Source organism: Pipistrellus kuhlii, unplaced genomic scaffold, assembly GCF_014108245.1.
Source record: "Pipistrellus kuhlii isolate mPipKuh1 unplaced genomic scaffold, mPipKuh1.p scaffold_m20_p_3, whole genome shotgun sequence".
Taxonomy (NCBI): Eukaryota; Metazoa; Chordata; class Mammalia; order Chiroptera; family Vespertilionidae; genus Pipistrellus; species Pipistrellus kuhlii.
Genome location: NW_023425529.1, coordinates 17,371,290 through 17,391,282, shown reverse-complemented (window position 1 = coordinate 17,391,282; position 19,993 = coordinate 17,371,290). Strand labels below are relative to the sequence as shown.

Below are 19,993 nucleotides of genomic sequence, written 5' to 3'. Positions count from 1 at the left end.
CATGGTCGGCAAACTGTGGCTCTTGAGCCACATGCAGCTCTTTGGCCCCTTGAGTGTGGCTCTTCCACAAAATACCATGGCCTGGCCAAGTCTATTTTGAAGAAGTGGCGTTAGAAAAAGTTTAAGTTAAAACAATTGGCTCTCAAAAGAAATTTCAATCCTTGTACTGTTGATATTTGGCTCTGTTGACTAATGAGTTTGCCAACCACTGGCCTGGAACATAATGTTTTCACAAGAGTGTTAATATGGACATAGACTGAATTCCTAACTATGTAATTGCTGTGTCAAATGACATGTGTAATTGTGTGTGGGTAATTAGGGTTTTGATAGTTAGATTTTGTTTATATTGGCAAATATTTAGTGAGCTGTCTTAGTGAATTCTCCTATTTTACAAAGTGATTTCTTGGTTGATTCTCTTATATTTCAAGTTGATTCTCTTATATTTTCAAGGTATAAAATTATCTCATTTTCAAATAATGATCATTTTTACCTTTTCCCTTTTTTACTTACTATCTGTATTTTATTATATTTGTATTGGCTAAAGCCTGTAGAACAAACTTGAAGAGTAGTGAAGATAACCTTCTTGTTCTATTTCTGATTCACTGTAAATAATGCTTTCTTATTAAGCTTGTCACTAGCTTATAGGGTAAGAATATACTATTATGTACATATAAAACACATAGTTATGAAACTATTGCTTACTCTTTGTTACTCTTTTACCAGGTATTTTCATGAAGAATAGATGTTTAATTTTGTCAAGTACCTTCCTACATCTATGAAAATGAAATTAATTCAGTCATGGTGTAAAATAAGTAATTCTTTATTTTTTATTTTTTTATCTTCAACTGAGGATATTTTTCCATTGACTTTTAGAGAGAGTGGGCAAGAGAGGGAAAACAGAGAGAAATATCAATGTGAGAGAAACACATCGATTGGCTGCCCATTGCACACGCACCGACCAAGGCCTGACTGGGGAGGAGCCTGCAACCAAGGTACATGCCCTTGATGGGAATAGAACCCAAGACCCTTCAGTCCACAGGCCAACACTCTATCCACTGAGCAAAACTGGCTGGGGCTAAATTGGTAATTCTTTAATGTGCTGCTGGATTATGTTTACTAACTTTTCATTTAAGATTTTATTGGTATTTACAAGTGAAATTAGTCGTTTTGTGTTGCCTTTGGCAGGTTTGAATGTCGATGCTATATTAGGTTTGTAAAAAGAATTTTGAGTTCCTTGTTTCTCTGTTCTCAAAAACACTATTGATATTATTGTAATTGGCATTGTGCTCTGCTGTGGGAAATTGCTCTGCCAGGGCCACCCTGACTGCAATGTTTATTCAAGTCACGTCCCAGCTCCAAATGTTAATGCTCTGAGTATATCAAGATTGTACATCTTCCTGAGTTTACAAAGAAAGAACCTCATGTATTTGGGGGGCGAGTTATTTCATCTGAACTCAGTGCAGGCTCAATAAATGTTGTAAGTGGGTAAGTGGAAGGAAAGGAAAAGAATCCATTGACTGAATTACTGGTAGTATAGATGAAGAGGAAGCCATTTTATGACATGAAATTGGCAAGGAATTTAAAGAAATCATGATATCTTTGTGCAAAATAATTAGAGAAATGTGAGCCACGTATTTGCTAGTGAGTTCATTGCTTAATTTACAATCAAATTACTATATCTAGAAGTTTAATAAGTATGTGTAACTTGGAAGATGTTCTCTAATTTTTCACGTCAAATCCTTAATATTTAGTCTTTTTCAGTTCTACATGTTCTGTCAAGTAACTAAACACACAAAAGGAATGCTTATCAGTTTTGCAAATAGCACAGTGCTGGGAAAGACAACTCTGTGGACATTGGAATCTTGTTTGAGAAACTAAAGGTAGAAATCAGCACTTATTTGCCAACACACAGTATTCTTTTATACGCTGATTTTAATCATTTGTTCTTTCAACACTTTATTGAGCACCTACTATGAACAACTGGGTGCTATTCTAGGCATTAACAAGTACGTGTTTATATACTATATATATTGCAAATATACATAATATGTAATTACATGCTATATCCTGTCATATAATAGTGCCAACTTGTTTATAATGTTATACAGTCATGTGCAAAATGAAATGTGCTATTAAAAATAAAAAGCAGGGTAAGAAGAGAGTATGACTTGAGAAGAGATAAAGTCAGAGGACTGAACTTTGAGACACAGCAATGTTTAAGTGTCAGAAAGATAGTCAGCAAAAGGTTCTGAAAATAATTGACAGAAAATCAAAGAAGTGTGGTATATTGAAACTAAAGTGAAGAAATTCCTTCAAGAAGGATTTCAAGAATAGAGTGAGCAAATATATCAGTTAATTCTGAAAGACAGAATAAAAAGAGAGTCCTAGTTGGTTTGGCTCAGTGAATAGAGTCAGCCTTCTGACTGAAGGATCCCCAGTTTGATTCTGGTCAAGGGCACATGCCCTGGTTTCAGGCTCAATTCCCAGTGAGGGGCAGTGCAGGAAGCAGCAGATCAAAGATTCTCATCACTGATGTTTCAATCTCTTTCTCCTCTCCCTTCCTCTCTGAAATAAATAAAAATATATTTTTAAAGAGAACTGTTTAGGTCTAATGATAAAGATAAAGCCTTGTGGGAGTAAGTTTATAAAGGAATTTTTTAAAAAAAGTGATAGCAGTAAATTTGGACAAATATTGTGACAAAGGGAGCAAAAATATTAGGTGGTAGGTTGAAGAAAATGTATAGGTAAGGACTTTGCTTTTTTCACAGATGGAATATATATTTATATGAGAATAATGATATCAACAGGAAAAATTTCATGGTGCAATAGAATGAGGTAAGTAATTTTAGTAATGAAGTTTTTGAGTGTGCAAAAAAGGAATAAGGTCCAGTACAAAACTGAAATCATGGTTTGGATTTAGATGCGCAGACAGCCCATCCAGGATAACTCAAAGAGAAGACAGAGTACTCAGGTACTGGTGCAAAGGAGCTGGTAGTTTTTGTATTGGGGGAAGATGGTCAGAACTTTGACTTCTGATTTCTTCAATTCTCACAGTGAAATAAGCAATGTCATTGGCTGAAAGAATACATGAAGGAAGTCATTTGGAATATTGAAAAGATAGTAAAAGGAGAAGGAGAATGAAGCTACTTGAGCAATACAGTAGTACTGCAAGGAGGCACAGTGTTTGTACCAAAGTTCTCAGTCATGAACTTAAATCTGTTGGCATGCTCGCATGTTTTTCACCAGCCATATCCTTTAGTTTTGATGCAAGTGAATATGCATTCCCCCATGGAAGAGATACATGTTTTCTGTTAACCACAAAATACTGTGGAGTACAAAGTGTTCATTAAAATAGGTGTGGACTGACTAAATAATACCCATCTTCTCCACTTGTCTGCTTGCTTGTCACAATATCTCCAGTACCCAATGCGAAGCTTGGTTCATAGCAGGCCATATTGACTAAATAAATGAATGACTCAGTTAATCAATCTCTTTTTTCCCTTAACTTCTGAACTTTATATCCAACTCCCTACAGAAGAGCTCCACTGGTTACCTCCAGAGGGCTCAAATTCAATAGATCTAATACCACCTCCTACCTTTTCTACATCTGTTATTAGCAAGGTCATACATGCATTTGCCCTAATAAGGAACCTAGAGTTATCCTCTATTTATCATCTCTAAAATGGAAAAAGTACATAACTATTTCATAAATTTTTAAAACATTAAGTAAAATAATCAAAACATGCAGTATTTAGAAAGATTAGCTATTTACCAGCTTTCAATGTTTCTAATATACATCTTTTTTCACATCTTTTTAATCAGGAAGTGTTTGACCATCAGTAATGTATCATAATTTAATTAGATGAGGGTTTTCTTTCAAGTAGCATATTAGATAATGGTGTCCTTTAGACCAATGGTGTCTTAGGTGTGACAAATGCAGTAATACAACTTCTCTCTTTTATATGCCCACTGATATTAAAGTTAGTAAGTCAGGCCCATTATACTGCAAATCCACTTTTTTCTCCCTCTCCCCACTGTGGCAGCCTTTCTTCAGGCCTTCAATTCTCTCCCCTGATCCTGAATGGTCTCCTTGCCTCCTACACTGCCCTTTTCCAACATTGTGCCATATTCCTACCAGAGTGATCATGTTTCTCCCACTCCTAACTGACCTCTTTGTCTCTCTAACTGCCTAAAGGATAAAATCCAAATTCTTTCTTGTAGCACACCAGGTTCTAAACCTCCCTCTTCTAGTCTTATCCCTAAGCCCCAGCCAAGCCAAACTCCTTCTGCACTTGCACATCACGCAACACCTCAGCTTGTTTCACAACCCCATGTCTTGGGTCACTCCCCGCTATCTCTTTAAGATATATTTTGCAGATGTCTGTGTATCAGCTAAGAATCCTTCTGGCAATAAATAACAGAAAAGCAGCCAACATTTACTTAAACAAATAAGGAAGGCATGCTTACGCTGACATTCCAAGGCTGATGCTATTGCCCAATAATGCTGGCAGAGACTGAGGCCCTTTCTGTCTTTTGGACTTGCTTAGCGCGCAGATGTTTCCTCCCGCTTGCTATTTCGTCATCTCGAGTTGACCATTAAAACTTTAAGCATTACATCCATTTCCCATGCAGGAACAGTGAAGAAGGACATTCAGTGGTGTGTCCGCTCAAACTTCCTCTTTTTAAGAAGAAAGCAAAAGTTTCTCATAAGCTCACCCAGAAGTTTTCAATTTATAAGTCACTGGCCAGAATAGGTCAAATAGCCACCCAGGCCTTAAAGATGAATAGGGAGAGGAATGCTGTAGAGATAGTTAAGCCACGATCAGCATCTGTCATAGTCTACTCCGCTAATATCTCCTTAACTATATTTTGGAAATTTAGAAAATCTGTATATATTTTTCTTTCAACATTAAATAAGTATGTTTTAAGCACCTAATACTCATCAGGTACTATTCTAGGCACTGGGAACACAGCATTGAACAAAATATTTTCCCTTGTGAAACTTTCATCTTAATAGTAACCTTTTGATTTAGTATTTCTGCTTCTAATAATTTACAGTACAAACTACTCATCAAAGATAAGGATGTGCATTGAGGCAATAACTATTGTAGAATAACAAAAATACTATTTGAATATTGGAATGGCATTAATTGTAATACAGATATAAGATAATTATTCAAAAAAATACATCTCTCTTAATATAGATACTTAAGCTGATGTGAAAATGTATCTCTAAAATAGTGTATATATATATCCAGAAATAAAGATCATATGGTAGTTCTAGGTCTACTTTTTTGAGGAATTGCCATACTGCTTTTCATAGTGTTTGTTTTTTTAACAATCCCACCAATAGTGAACATGGTTCCAATTTTTCTATTTTTTTTTATAGTAGCCATCATAATGTGCATGAAGTGATATCTCACTCTGTGTGTGTGTGTGTGTGTGTGTCTTATACTGCTATTTATTTCCAGTTTATTACTTTATCTTTCAATTACAGTTTATATTCAATGTTTTAGGAATACAGCATAGCAGTTAGACAATCATGTACTTTAGAGAGTATCTCCCCCCACCCCAATATTTAAAGTATTCACCTGGCTCCACACATAGTTATTATAATATTATTGACTATATCCCCTATGCTATAGTATACATCTCTGTGACTATTCTGTAACCACCAATTTGTACTTCTTAATACCTTCACTTTTTTCACCCAGTCCTTAACCCCACTCTCCTCTGGCAACCACAAGCCTGTGTTCTATTATCTATGAGTCTATTTTTGTTTGTTTTGTTCTTTATATTCCATATGTAAATGAAATCATGTGGTATATGTCTTTCTCTGTCTGACTTATTTAACTTAGCATAATACCCTCTAAATCAGTGGTCAGCAAAGTCATTAGTCAACATGAGTTTATAATTAGTCAACTCATTAGCCAAATATCAACAGTTTAACGATTGAAATTTCTTTTGAGAGCCAAATTTTTTAAACTTAAACTTCTTCTAATGCCACTTCCTCAAAATAGACTCGCCTAGGCCGTGGTATTTTGTGGAAGAGCCACACTCAAGAGGCCAAAGAGCCGCATGTGGCTTGTGAGCCTCAGTTTGCTGACTATTGATCTAGGTTCATTCATGCTGTTGCAAAAGACAAGATTTCCTCCTTTTTATGGCTGAGTAGTATTCAATTGTGTGTATTTACCATTTATCTATTAATAGTCACTTGGGTCACTTTCATATCTTGGCTGTTGTAAATCATGCTGCAACAAACATGGGTGGCATATATTGCTTTGAAATAGTATTTCGGATTTTTTATATATATATATACCCAGAAGTGGAATTACTGGGTCATAAGACAATTTAATTTTTAATTTTTTGAGGAAACTCCACACTGTTTTCCATAGTGGTTGTACTAATTTACATTCCCACCTACAGTGTATTAGAGTTCCCTTTCCTCCATATTTCTGTCAGCATTTGTTTGTTGGTTATCAGTGATAACCATTCTGACAGATGTGAGGTGGTATCTCATTGCGGTTTTAATTTGCATTTTTCTGATTCTGTTGAATATCTTTTAATATGCTTATTGGTCATTCGTATATCATCTTTGGAAAAATACCTATTCATGTTCTTTGCTCATAAAAAAAACCTCTAGTTACTTAATTTTTGTTATTGAGTTGTAGGAGTTCTTTATATATTATATATTAACTCTTTATCAGATAAATGAGTTGCAAATTGTCCTATTCCATAGGTTGTCTTTCACTCTGTTGATTGTGTCCTTTGATGTACAAAAGTTTTTAAGTTTAATGCAGTCCCAATTATCTATTGATATTTTGTTTTTGTTGCCTGTGCTTTTGGTGTTACAGCCAATTAATCATTGCTATATCCAATGTCATTAAGTTTTCCCCTATGTTTTCTTATGGTCTTTTTATAGGTTTAGGTCTTAGATTTATTATTTTTTCAGTCCATATTGAGTTAACTTTTGTATATGGTGTAAGATAGCGATTATTTTGCATGTGGATATCCAGTTTCCCCAACACTACTTGTTGAAGAGACTGTCCTTTCCCCATGGAAGGGTCTTGTTAAATATCAATTAATCATTTAATCATATACATGAAGGTTGGTTCCTGGGCTTCCTATTCTTTTTCATTGATTTAGTTATCTGTTTTTATGCCAGTAACACATTGATTACTATAGCTTTGTAATGTTTTGAAAACAGGAAGTGTGATCCTTCAACTTCTTTTTTTTCCAAATTGTTTTGGCTTTTCAGGGTCACTTGAGATTTTAAGATGGGTTTTTTAAAAAGTGTGATTTCATTATACTATATATTTTGCTTTGTGGTTTATCTAATTAAAATATATTATTGTGTTCAACAATTTTTATGAACTGGAAATAGAGTAGAAACTCGTGTTTTGTTTTCTATTGTCTTTATGCCTGTGTATTTTATGATAAGTGTGTATTATTTTTAGAGAAATATTTGAAAAAAATTTAAAAATACTTTCTTCTGTACATCTTTTCTTAAATACCATTGACCATATATTTATGCTTACATTGTCACCAATAAAATTTAAAATGTTTACTGAATAAATTAATGAATTTATCATTAACTAATGGTGATGAATGAGAGGGCCTCCTGGGAAGGCATATGGACATTCTTTAAATTGTCAGCTGAGCCTGAGGCACTGGCAGAGTCTGTGTTCCAGTTACAGCCCCCAAGAGGGCTGGGGGTGTTATTCAGTTTCTGACTTACCTTTGCCCAGGTGTCAGCAGGGGTGGGTCTAGATATGTAAATCCAGTGATGCTAGGGCCTAGTTAAGAATGTAAATAAGCTTTTTTGACCCTATAAAATAAACCTGCTGCATGGCTCAGCTGCTCACTGCCTCTCCATCAAAGAGGATGGTGCCCACCTAGCGCCCAGCTTGATGAATCTATTTCTGCCTCTTGGTCTCTTTCTTTCTTTAATTTCTTAATCCCCAGCTCTTCCACTCAAGAACCTGACTGTTTCCTTTTCCATGATGGAGATGGACATGGAAAACAGAGAAATAGCCTCCTGCAGATGAGTAGGCAATAAATAGCTTTCAACAATAATATATATGTGCATTAATTTAATAATGATTTCAATATGATTGTGTTTAATAAATATTAATAAATATTAATATTATTTATTAAATGCCTACAATGTGTCAGACTATGTAATTTTTAGCAACTAAATAGTCTTGCTTCTTGCAAACATCTTTAAATGAAATAAGAGAAGGAAGGAAGGGAGGAAGGAAGGTGGGAGGGAGGAAGGGAGGGAGGGAAGGAGAGAGCTTATAATTAGCTGGTAACATAAAAAAGCTACCTGCCTAATGAAATCTTATAACAAGCAAAGATAATGTAGCCAATCGATATTTCTCTCTCAATCTTTTCCCGTCTAAAATCAGTAAATAAAGAAATAAATAAGCAAACAAACAAATAAATAAAAGTAAAATATATGTAACCAGCCGAAATGTCACTCATTATCATTATTATTAGGAACTACACTAGTCTAAATGTTCTCTTTTCTCAGGCAAAGAGAATTAAGTGTAACAATTGGTACCATTAGAGAAGATGTATTCAATTTCTGCATCGGCACAAGGAAAATTTTTTCCCTATTTTTATCAAAGCCCGTATACATTCTAATCCAACTTTTCTCAATTCCCACAAAATCCTCCTTTGTTCTTAATGGCATGTGTTCTCCTGCATTTTGTTCCCTTACTTTATTTTCTATGAACTGTTTTTCTTTTTCTTTTCTCTTTTACTCCTTTATCTCAGCTTTCTAACTAATTTTTTTTTTTTTTTTTTTTTTTTTTTTTTTTTGCTAAATACTTCAAAAGTCTTAAAGAACTTGGCCCAGTTGTGCTTTCTCTTACCTTTCAAGGACTTGTTACTTACGAAACCTAACTTTCTTTATTTGGATGCCATTTTATACCAAAGCCCACAGAAGTTATGAAACAGACCTCTTCCTCGGTCATTAAGATTCAAACATAAATATTAACTTTCACTGATACAATAAGATTTGCAGGTTTAAAACTGTTACATGTAGATAGCTTCTTATGTAAAACTACCCCGTGAAGGTGACAGATGGCACAGGTATTATTACTCCCATATCTTCTTACAAGGAAACAGGCTCAGAGGCATCAGTCAGAAATATGACTTCTTTGTCCTGAAAACTGATGCAGTCAAGCTTGGTTTCCCTCTTCTCAAGAAGTTAAAGTTTTATCGTAGTGAACACGGCACTTTTTTTTTTTTTATTTAACTTTACAAGCAAAAGTTTGTTTAGAAAGTCACAGAGATGGGAGAGATGAGCTGTGGGAGAAATGAGCCAGCTGGGCTGCATGGGTTCAGAAAACAAGTTCTGGAGTTCAAAAGAAGGGTCCTCGCAGCTTCAAAGAAGAAAGGCAAATAAAGCTGTGCCTCCTGGAAGAAAAGGCGGGAAAGGCGGGGGCGTGTTCCAGAAAGAGAGAGCTGAAGGGAGCACGTTAGATAAAACTTTCCTTTGTGTCTATGATTTATTGAGGTGGTGCTGCTTCTCCTGTGGGTAATCCGCTTTTTTAAGACAGCCACCTCCCGCATCCTCAGAGTCCTCTCTCACAGCACAAAGTTCAACCTCTGCCCCTTTTTCTGCTTCTCCCAGTCAGCATTTATAGAAGCAACATTTCATTTAAACTTGCTCAAATCCCTCTCTTCTTAAAGAAAACTCCCTCTCGTGCTCACATCCCTGTTATTCTCTTCTCCTCCAGACAAATGCCTTACGTTTCTCTCAGTCAATCAAGCTTCTGCCTTGCCCGGATGCTGAAATAGCTGGGTTCTGATATTCTCCTTGTTCCTAAACCCAGCAATAGAAAAACAATCACAGCCTATTCTTTTACTTCACTGTGGTATTTGAGATGAATAGATTTAGCAATAGATTTAGGAATTTAGCAAGACCATCTTGACAGATCATCTTTGTAATTCATCACAAGGCACCAAATGAATGCTATGATTGTCTCCCTCTTACTTTAAGTGAGTAATCTTAAAATATGTGTTTATTTCTAGTTTGTTAAAAACAATTTAAATTCTGTTATATTTTTAATTAACACATTATAAAATCATGCAAACTTTTGAAATGCTTTTTTTTTTTAATGTCTTGGCTAAAGCCCCAATTACTCTGACTAATAAAAATCTTCTCTTGACTATTTTTTTCTTAATATTGTCCCTTCTTTGGGGTTTTCTGGTTACTTCTCCCTTTCCTGGTTACTTCTCCCTTTCTCTCTTTCCCTTCTTGTTTCATTTTTTTTTAATGATAGACACTTTTTTAATATATCTTTATTGATTTCAGAGAGGATGGGAGAGGGAAAGAGAGAAAGAAACATCAATGATGAGAGAGAATCACCAATCGGCTGCCTCCTGCAGGTCCCCCACTAGGGATCAAGCCCACAACCCAGTGGGTTTGTGCCCTTGACCAGAATCAAACCTGAGACCCTTCAGTCCACAGGCTGACGCTCTATCTACTGAGCCAAACCAGCTAGGGCCCTTCTTGTTCCATTTGTGTGCCCTTGCCCGTCACCTAGACAGTGGTATTCCTTGGGCTCTGCCCTGGACTCTTTCTTTTTTCATCAACGTATCCTACCTGGGTATTATCATCTATTTCAATAGCATCAGCTTTCCCAATGAGCTAATAAATCTTTAATCTTCATAAGTAGGCTAAATATTGTAAACTGGTAGTGTCCAGATTTAACTTTATCCTATGATAATTTTTGTACATTTTCATTAGTCAGTTCACAATATAAATATAACACTGTAATCATATTTTCACAATGTGAAATTTTTATACTGTGATCTAGGACACTCACAGTTACAATGGAGAGAGATAATTGAGATAGAGATAGTAATAAAAAAAAGAGAAAATATATTAGTTAAAATATAAGTTCTACTGCTTTAACAAAGAAATCTCAAAATGCAATGGCTTAGATAAGAAAACTCCTTTTTCTTTTAAGTAAAAATCCAGTTTAGATGATTCAGGGACTGTCTTACTTGTTATTCTGCCATTTTTGTCATATGGCTCGCATCTTATGGCCTATAGTGGAAGTTCTGACTACAATCATCCTGTCTGCATTGCACCCAGTGGGAAGGAAGAAAGGAGTAGCACCAAATCTAACCTTTCCTTTTTTATTATTTATCTTTATTATTGAAAGTTATATAAATGTATTCCTTTTTCCTCATTGACCCCTTCTAACCCATCCCCACACCCCCCGCCCGAGGTCTTCACCTCCCTATTGTCTGTGTCCATGGGTTATGTATATCCTATCTGATAACGAGATGTGCTGAGAAACCAAGATGGCTGCACAGGTAAACACCTAGCTGCACAACAATTTCAATAAAATACAACTAAAATATAAAATGGACATTACCCAGAACTACAGGAAAGTCGACTGACTGGAAATTCTACAACGAGAAGCAAGGAGAAAACCAGAAGGAAGAACAGAGGAGCTGTGAAAGCCTAAGGTATGGAGACACACGGCACGCGCGGAGAGGACGGAGCCGGAGAGGAGGGGGCGGCTGAGTGCCTGGCTGGCGTTCCCTAGTGGGAAGGAGATAAAAGCTCTGACTGTGCTGAGCCCCAGACCCGACAGCGCTTAACCCCAGTTCTAGGCCAGACCCTGGTGACCCAGGCTCAAACTGAGGGAGCCTGGGCTGTGAGCCGGAATCCCAGGGGAGCGGCGAAAGGCAGAGCCCCGGGAGGTGCGCACATTGCGCACAGAGAAGGGACGGTTGGCTGTGCCACAGGATTGTCCTGGCGGGAAGGAGACAAAAGCTCCAGGCTGCTCTGAACGCCACCTCCAACTCCACTTCCAACTGAACTGAACCCCAGTTCCGGGCTCATTGGGGGAGAGCCTAGACTGTTTGGTAGCAGGCGAAATCGAGGGCACCTTTCTCTCAGAGGTGCTTGCAACGAGTACTGAAGGACCCTGGGGATTACTGAGACTCAGAAGCAGCATAGGGCGGGGCTGACGGAAGCCAAGGCTGTAGGCTCCACCCTGAAACCCCGCCCCATTTAAGCAGAACACAGAGACTTTTAAGCTACCAACTCAGGGAAGCTGCAAAAATGCTGAGACAAGAAAATAGATCACAAACGAAAGAAATGGAGGACAAAAAGTGACTGGATATAGAGTTCAAATCTACACTTATAAGGTTTTTCAAGAATTTCCTAGAAAAGGTCGATAAGACCTATGAGGATATGAAAAGGGATCAACTAGAATTAATAAGGAATCAACAAGAAATAAAGAATACATTGTCTGAAATAAAAAATATACAGAGTCCTAAAAACAGAATGGAAGATCGCAAGAATCAAGTCAAAGATTTGGAACATAAAGAACCAGAAGACACTCCTCCGCAAAAGCAAGAAGGCAAGAGACTCCAGAAAATTCAAGATAATGTAAGAAACCTCTGGGACAACTTCAAGCGAACCAACATCAGAATTATGGGGGTCCCAGAAGATGAGAGAGAGCAAGATATCAAAAACATACTGAAAGAAATAGTGACAGAAAACTTCCCCACCTGGTGAAAGAATTAGACTTACAAGTCCAGGAAGCCCGCAGAATCCCAAAGAAAAGGAATCCAAGGAGGACCACACCAAGACATATCATAATTAAAATTTCAAGAGCAAAAAACAAAGAGAGAATATTAAAAGCAGCAAGAGCAAAGCAGGTAGTTACCTAGAAAGGAGCACCTATACAATTGTCAGCTGATTTCTCAACAGAATCTATGCAGGCCAGATGGGAATGGCAAGAAATATTCAAGGTGATGAATAGTGAGAACCTACAGCCAAAGATAATCTACCCAGTAAAGCTATCACTCAGAATCGAAGGCCAGATAAAGAGTTTCACTAATAAAAAAAAGCTAAAGGAGTTCATCACCACCAAACCAGAATTATATGAATTGCTGAAGGGGGTTCTTTCGGAAGAGAAAGTAAATAAAGATAAAAATTATGAACAACAAAAATGTAACTATCAACAAGTGAATCTAAAAACCAAGGAAATTTAAAAAAAAAATCTGATGAACAATATTAACTGGTGAATATAATAGAATCAGAGTTATGGAAGGGGAGTGTACTGACGATTATTGGGGAAAAAGGGAGAGGGGGGTGTGGGAAGAGACTGAACCTAAACTGTGCACCTATGGATGAGGACAATGGGGGGTGGGGAAAGGGCAGAGGATGGGGTGGGAACCTGGTGAAGGAGAGCAATGGAGGGGGTGGGGAGAAGAGGAACATTTGTAATAATATGAACAATAAAAATTTATTTAAAAAAATAAAAAAAGAGGAGATGTGCTAATTGACCCTCATGCTCATGCCATTGCAAATATGGTGGCGCCCACAGCTAATAAGAAGGGAATATGATAATTGACTGCCCCGCCCTCAAAAATGGTGTCGCCTCCTCCCTTCAGCCCTGCTGGGGCAGCAGGCACGCAGCTGCTCCGCACACCTGCCTCCAGAGTCCCCCAGTCTCTTCAACCCCCCAGCCACTCAGGGCCAGCCCGATATGCAGGCAAGCCTTGGATGGCAGCTGCCTAGCTACCCAGGGCTGCCCAAGGCCCAGGTAACCAGGGGCAGCAACAGAGGTGTGATAAGAGCATCACTTTCCCCTGATGGCCAGGTAGCCTCTTGCCCCTGAGGACTCCCAGACTATGAGAGAGGGCAAGCCAGGCTGAGGGACCCCTGCTCCAGTGCATGAATTTTCATGTACCAGGCCTCTAGTATGCATATAAATTATTTGGTTAATCTCTTTCTATCTACCAACCCACCCCCAACTTTCCCTCTGAAATTCATCAGTCTGTTGAATGGTTTATGTCTTTTGATCTATTTTGTTCATGGTTTTATTTTGTTCATTAGATTCCATCCACATATGAGTGAGATCATCTGATACTTGTCTTGCTCTGACTGGCTTATTTCGCTTAGCATAATCATCTCCAGGGCCATCCATGCTGTCTCAAAAGATAAGCATCCCTTCTCTTTTTTTCTTTTTTTTTTAACTGCTGCATAGTATTCCATGGTGTAAATGTACCACAGCTTTTTTATCCACTCATCTACTGATGGGCAGTTGGGCTGTTTCCTGATCTTAGGTATTGTAAACTGTGCTGCTATGAACAACCCTTCCTTTTTTAAGTCAAGTACTAAAAGTTTCATACATCAATTCCACTCACACTCCAATCACCAGAGCTTAGCCATGCCCACTTCCAGAGAGAAATAAAAGACAGTTGTTGCCAGCTAAAACTCAGTTCCATTATTAATAGAATTGCAAAAGGGGTAGTAGGGCACAACCAGCAGTTTCTGCTAAAAGTATGTGAAACAGATATTTCCCAAATCAATATTTTCACTTACTCTTTTTGATAAACTAAATTTTCTCTTTTATTATATTCTAGTTCATCTTTCAAAATCTTGGTCGTGATCCTGTGATTATGATGACATAACCCACTATAATGGTGACCTATAATTTGAGAAACATTGTTCTAAGCCTACTGTGTCAAATATGGCAACCAGTAGCTACCTGGGTGATTAGGCACTTGAAATGTGGCTAGTCTAAATTGATATGTGTTGTAAATATAGGCTCCAAACCAGATTTCAAAGACAATATAAAAAATATGTAAAGTATCTCATTAATTTTTATAATGATAAAATGTTGAAATAATATTTTTGATATATTGAGCAAAGTAAAACAATATTAAAATGAATCTGTGTCTTTTTGGTGTGTGTGTGTGTGTTTTAATTCTTTATTGTATAAAATATTACAAAAGTCTACTTTTTCTCCTATTGACCTCTCCTCCATGGCCACCCCGCAACCCCCAAAACATGCCCTCATACCCCCACCTCATCTGTGTCCATTGTTTATGCTTATATTCATGCATACAAGTTCTTTGTTTGATCTCTTAACCCCTCACACCCTGCCTTCCCTCATAGGTTGGACAGTCTGTTCAATGCTTCTATGACTCTGGTTCTATTTATGTTGTTCATTATATTCTCACAGAAAAAGAAACTTTAAAAAAAAAAATCCCTGTCCTAACCAGTTTGGCTCAGTGGATAGAGTATTGCCCTGCAGACTCAAGGGTCCCAGGTTGGATTCTGGTCAAGGGCATGTACCTTGGTTGCGGGCACATTACCAGTAGGGAGTGTGCAGGAGGCAACTGATCAATGTTTCTCTCTCATTGATGTTTCTAACTCTCTATCCTCTCCCTTCCTCTCTGTAAAAAAACAATCCCATTTACCATTGCAACAAAAAAAATAAGATACCTAGGAATATTACCATTTGCAACAGCATGGATGGACCTGGAAAGCATTATGCTAAGCTAAATAAGTCAGTCAGAAAAAGATAAATATCACATGATCTCACTCATTTGTGGAATCTAATGGACAACATAAACTGATTAACAAAAACAGATCCAGAGACAGAGACGCACCGATCAGACCATCAAACCTCAGAGAGAAGGTAGGGGAGTGTAGGGGTAAGGGGAAGAGATCAACCAAAGGACTTTTATGCATGCATATAAGCTTTATCAGCAGACACAGATACCAAGGGGGAGGGGGAGGGCATAAGGGCACTCAATAAAGGAAAAAATTAAAATTAAAAAATAGATACCTAAGAATAAATTTGACCAAAGAGGTAAAGAACCTGTACTCAAAATTACAGGACACTGAAAAAAGAGATAAAGGAAGACATAAACAAATGAAAGAATATACCATGTTCATGGATTGGTAGAATTAATGTCATTAAAATGTCCAAACTACTCAAAGCAATCTATAGATTCAATGCAATCCCCATTCAAACACCAACAGCATACTTCAAAGACCTATAACTCTTTCAATCTCTCTAAAAATTCATCTAGAATAAAAAATTACCCGGAATAGCTGCAGTAATTCTGAGAAGAACTAAGTTGGAGGAATCTCAATGGCAGATATCAAGCTGTATTACAAAGCCACTATTCTCAAAACTGCCTAGTACTGGCACAAGAACAGATCTATAGACCAGTGGAACAAAACAAAAAAAATAAAGATCAACCCAAGCCATTATGCTTAATTAATATTTGACAAAGGAGGCAAGAGCATACACTAGAGTCAGGACAGTCTCTTCAGTAAATGGTGCTGGGAAATTGGTCAGTTGCATGCAAAAAAAAAAAAAAGAAAATGAAACTAGACCACCAACTTACACCATACATAAAAATAAACTCAAAATGGGTAAAGGACTTAAACATAAGATGGGAAATCACAAAAATCCTAAAGAAGCCATGGACAGCAAAAGAGCAGACATTTGTCATAAGCAATATATTTACTGTTACAGCTTCTAGGGCAATGGAAACTAAAGAGAAAATAAACAAATGGCACGACATCAAAATAAAAAGCTTCTGAACAGCAAAAGAAACCAAACAAAACAAGAAAGCCCTCTGCATGGGAGAACATTTTGCCATTGTCATCTCTGATAAGGATTTAATCTCCAAATTTATAGAGAACTCATATAACTTAACAAAAGGAAGAGAAACAAGCCAATCAAAAAATGGGCAAAAGGACCTTTTTGAAAGAAGACAACTTTTTGGTGTGCATTTTCTAATATATTTTTAATGATTTCAGAGAGGAAGAAGTAGAGAATCATTGTGCCCTGACTGGGAATTGAACTGTGACCTCATGGTTCATAGGTCAATGCTCAACCTCTGTGTTCTTTTTGTTTGTTTAATGTGACTACTAGAAAAAGTAGTTACATAGGAGGCTCACATTTACTAGTATTTCTATTAGATCACATTGCTCTAAACTCTAGATGCAAATAAAACCCGTGTGAATATTAATACTTGAATATCCGACAAGTACTTTCTAAAACTAAACTCTTTATCTTTCCAACCTTCAGTTGCCACCCTGTCCTTCTGTTTCCACCCTGTTTCCTGTTTTACTCAACCAGTTAAAGGCAACATAATTCACTCAGTGACCAGCCAGGAAAATTGAAAAGCACATTCTTCTTTATCATTCACATTCATATATTCATTGTATACTATAATTTTACCTTTTAAATGTGATATACATCTGTCAACCTCTTTTCAAGCTCATTAAGAATACCCTAGTTCAAAATACCGTCATCTCTGGCCTATGTAAATGTATCAATGCCCATTCTATCTCCATGATTTTACATGCTACCTACCCATACTAGGCTGTAAAATACTTATTTAAAAAAAAATAGTTGGATGAACAAATGGATGAAATAGTTTATATGATTAAAGATTGGAAAGGAGCAGCATATTTAAAAGGCAGTAACATTTATTTGCATAGTTGATGGTAAAGAACTGAGTTCTTTGTTAGGCACAGTAGGTCCAAGTTTGTTTTTGAGGTCTGGCTACCTTTCCTTTCATCTTTTCACTTTTTTAATACAGAAAAATATTTTCAGTTATTCTTCCAAGACTGGCTCTTCATCGAAATCCAGTGAATATCCCTAAAGTCAAAAACCTATTAATTGAATTCATTGTCATTTCCACAGAGGACTATTGAATTCTGAAACTGCTTCCACACTTAAGGTAGCTATACATAACAGAGAACTTTCAGTCTCACTGACTTGCAGTGAAATGTCTATTTTGGGCCTGTCCAGTATCATTTAAATTGTCGTTTCCCTTACCAACTATTCATGCAAAAGACATGAGGAATGCCATACAAGGTGCTGTGGGGAAATGGAAGGAGGGAGTAAAAGAGAGAGGGATTTAAAAGCTGACTAGCTGCTTTACAGTAAAAGCCAAAGAAAGTGAGCACTGACAGGAATGTGGGTTTTATCCCTCCAAGAGTTCCAGTTACCCTGCCAGGAATTAACCTTGACCCCTTTACTGTAATTAGGCCCCTGGGCGCAATGACCCTTCCAGAGAACATTCAGAGACTTTTAGTTTGTTTAGACATTTGGTGGGGGTGGAACTTCCTGTTGTTCAGAGAGCAAACAAAAGGCCCGGTTGCTCTGAGGAAGGCTTGAGACCAGACCAGCTACAGGAAGCCGGGCACAGTACAGTCTGGTCTCCTCAGGTGTCTTCTCCCTGCAACATGGAGAAGAACAAACTCCATCCAAGTCTTATCGTCCTTTTTCTGGTCTTCCTGCCTGCAGATGCCTCAGCTTCTGGACAACCGTGAGTTTCTCATAGAACATAAACTTGAGTCCTTTCCTTCTTTTTTTTTTTTTTGTTTTTTTCTGCTTTGAATTGAAATACTCTGTGAGCGGTTGTGTGTGGGTGTGTTGTGCGTGTGTGTGTGTGTGTGTGGGTGTGTGTGTGTGTATGTGTGTGTGTTTTAAACTCTTGCTTGGCTCATTAAAATGCACTTTTAGGAGTTAAGAAAAAGAATTCTTTATTTTAGGCTTTTGCCAACTTATCCTTCTCCTTACAACGTCTCCTTGACCCACCAACCACATATCTGTTTTACTTTTGCTTTGAGAGCTGTGGGACTCATGGATGAAGACAGGCAGGGAGGGAGAGGTGGAGAGAGAAAAGGAGCAAGGAAGGGAGAGACAGAGAGAGGAAAATAGGAATAAAATTACAAATAAAAGTAAACTCCCTAGGCAAAAAAAAAAAAAAAAAAGAATTCTTTATTTTAGATTCTTCTTTATGTCATTCATTCGTCTTCCTTATGAAACTGTCACTTTCTTATCTCTAAGGTCTCTTTCAATGATGATATTTTATAAATCTGGTTTATTCATTCTTTAGTTTTTCTTAAGCATTTTTCTCTAATTCTCTGGAACTCTGAATTTCTAAATAATCCAGGAATATATTAGGACTTTCTAAAGGGCATTAAAAATGGATAGTTTTAGTGAAATCAGCTGTCAGATTCTCACATGCATATTGATCTGCTGTAGACCATGCTATTTATCTTGCCTTACCTCCCCTTTCTTAATTACCCATCTTCCATTTGATGAGAGAAAAACAAATCTTTCCCCTCAGTCAAATTGTTCTGTGTAGCATTGTCCTGGAATATAAAAATCATCAGGATGCCAAAGAAAGGAACAATTTGAAATACTAATGTTGATTTTCGAAAAAGCAAAGAATCCTTTAGTAGCTCATGTGGTGACAAATTTTTTGTTTCAACAAAATTGACGGAAGACCTAAAGGAAATAACCAGCTGACAGATGATTAGAAGCAATTCTTTTTTCTTCTTTTTTTTTTTTTTTAACAAATTGATGTTGCTTTATTCTTTTTTAAAAATATATTTGTATTGATTTTAGAGAGGAAGAGAGGGATAGAAACACAATGATGAGAGAGAGTTATCGATCAGCTGTCCCCTGCACGCCCCCACTGCAGATCGAGCCTGCATCCTGGACAGATGTCCTGATCAGGAACCTAACTGTGACCTCCTAGTTCATAGGTCAATACTCAACCACTGAGCCATGCCGGCTGGGTGAAGCAATTCTTGATAAATAGGGCACTGGGTGATTTCTAGCATTTAATGTAGAAGGTTTACAAGAATTGTTAATAAGGATATAATATGTATGCATTATAATTTATGATATATATTAATTTGTTTTTATATATTTTATTATATGAGTAAGACTTTTGAAAATAACTGAATACAGAATATAATGTTCAATATTTACAACTTCAGGGTCACATTACATTTAAAAGAGGAGTTAGAATTAAATTTATATACCCACATATAATATTATATTTATCAGTATATATGCATATATATACTTGTAAATAAAAAAGCAAGAGTGATCCATAAAATATTTTGAAGCATAAAAATCTTAGGATAGCCAAAACCGGTTTGGCTCAGTGGTAGAGCATCGATCTGCGGACTGAAAGGTCCCAGGTTCGATTCCAGTCAAGGACATGTACGTTGGTTGCGGGCACATCCCCAGTAGGAAACCCGGTCACAAGCCCTTACCAGGAATCTAACCGTGACCTCCTGATTATGGGTTGACACTCAACCACTGAGCCATACCCACTGAGCATTTGATTTATTTTTAAAATAAATTATATTGGGTATCTTATTTCTATGATATTT

The 19,993-nt window shown here is 37.1% G+C and overlaps 1 protein-coding gene across 2 annotated transcripts in view; it reads left to right on the top strand.

The window, feature by feature from the left end:
* LOC118729851 (alpha-2-macroglobulin) overlaps positions 1–19,993 on the top strand; it is a 118,256-nt gene that overhangs the window by 58,948 nt on the left and 39,315 nt on the right. The window contains exon 1 of one of the 2 annotated variants that reach the window (XM_036457387.2): positions 17,954–18,126. The exons of the other annotated variant lie outside the window; for it this stretch is intronic. Coding sequence (XP_036313280.1) covers positions 18,044–18,126 — 83 coding nt within the window. The 5' untranslated portion in view covers positions 17,954–18,043. Of the gene's footprint in view, positions 1–17,953; positions 18,127–19,993 lie in introns of those variants that run through there. 2 annotated transcript variants of the gene reach the window in all.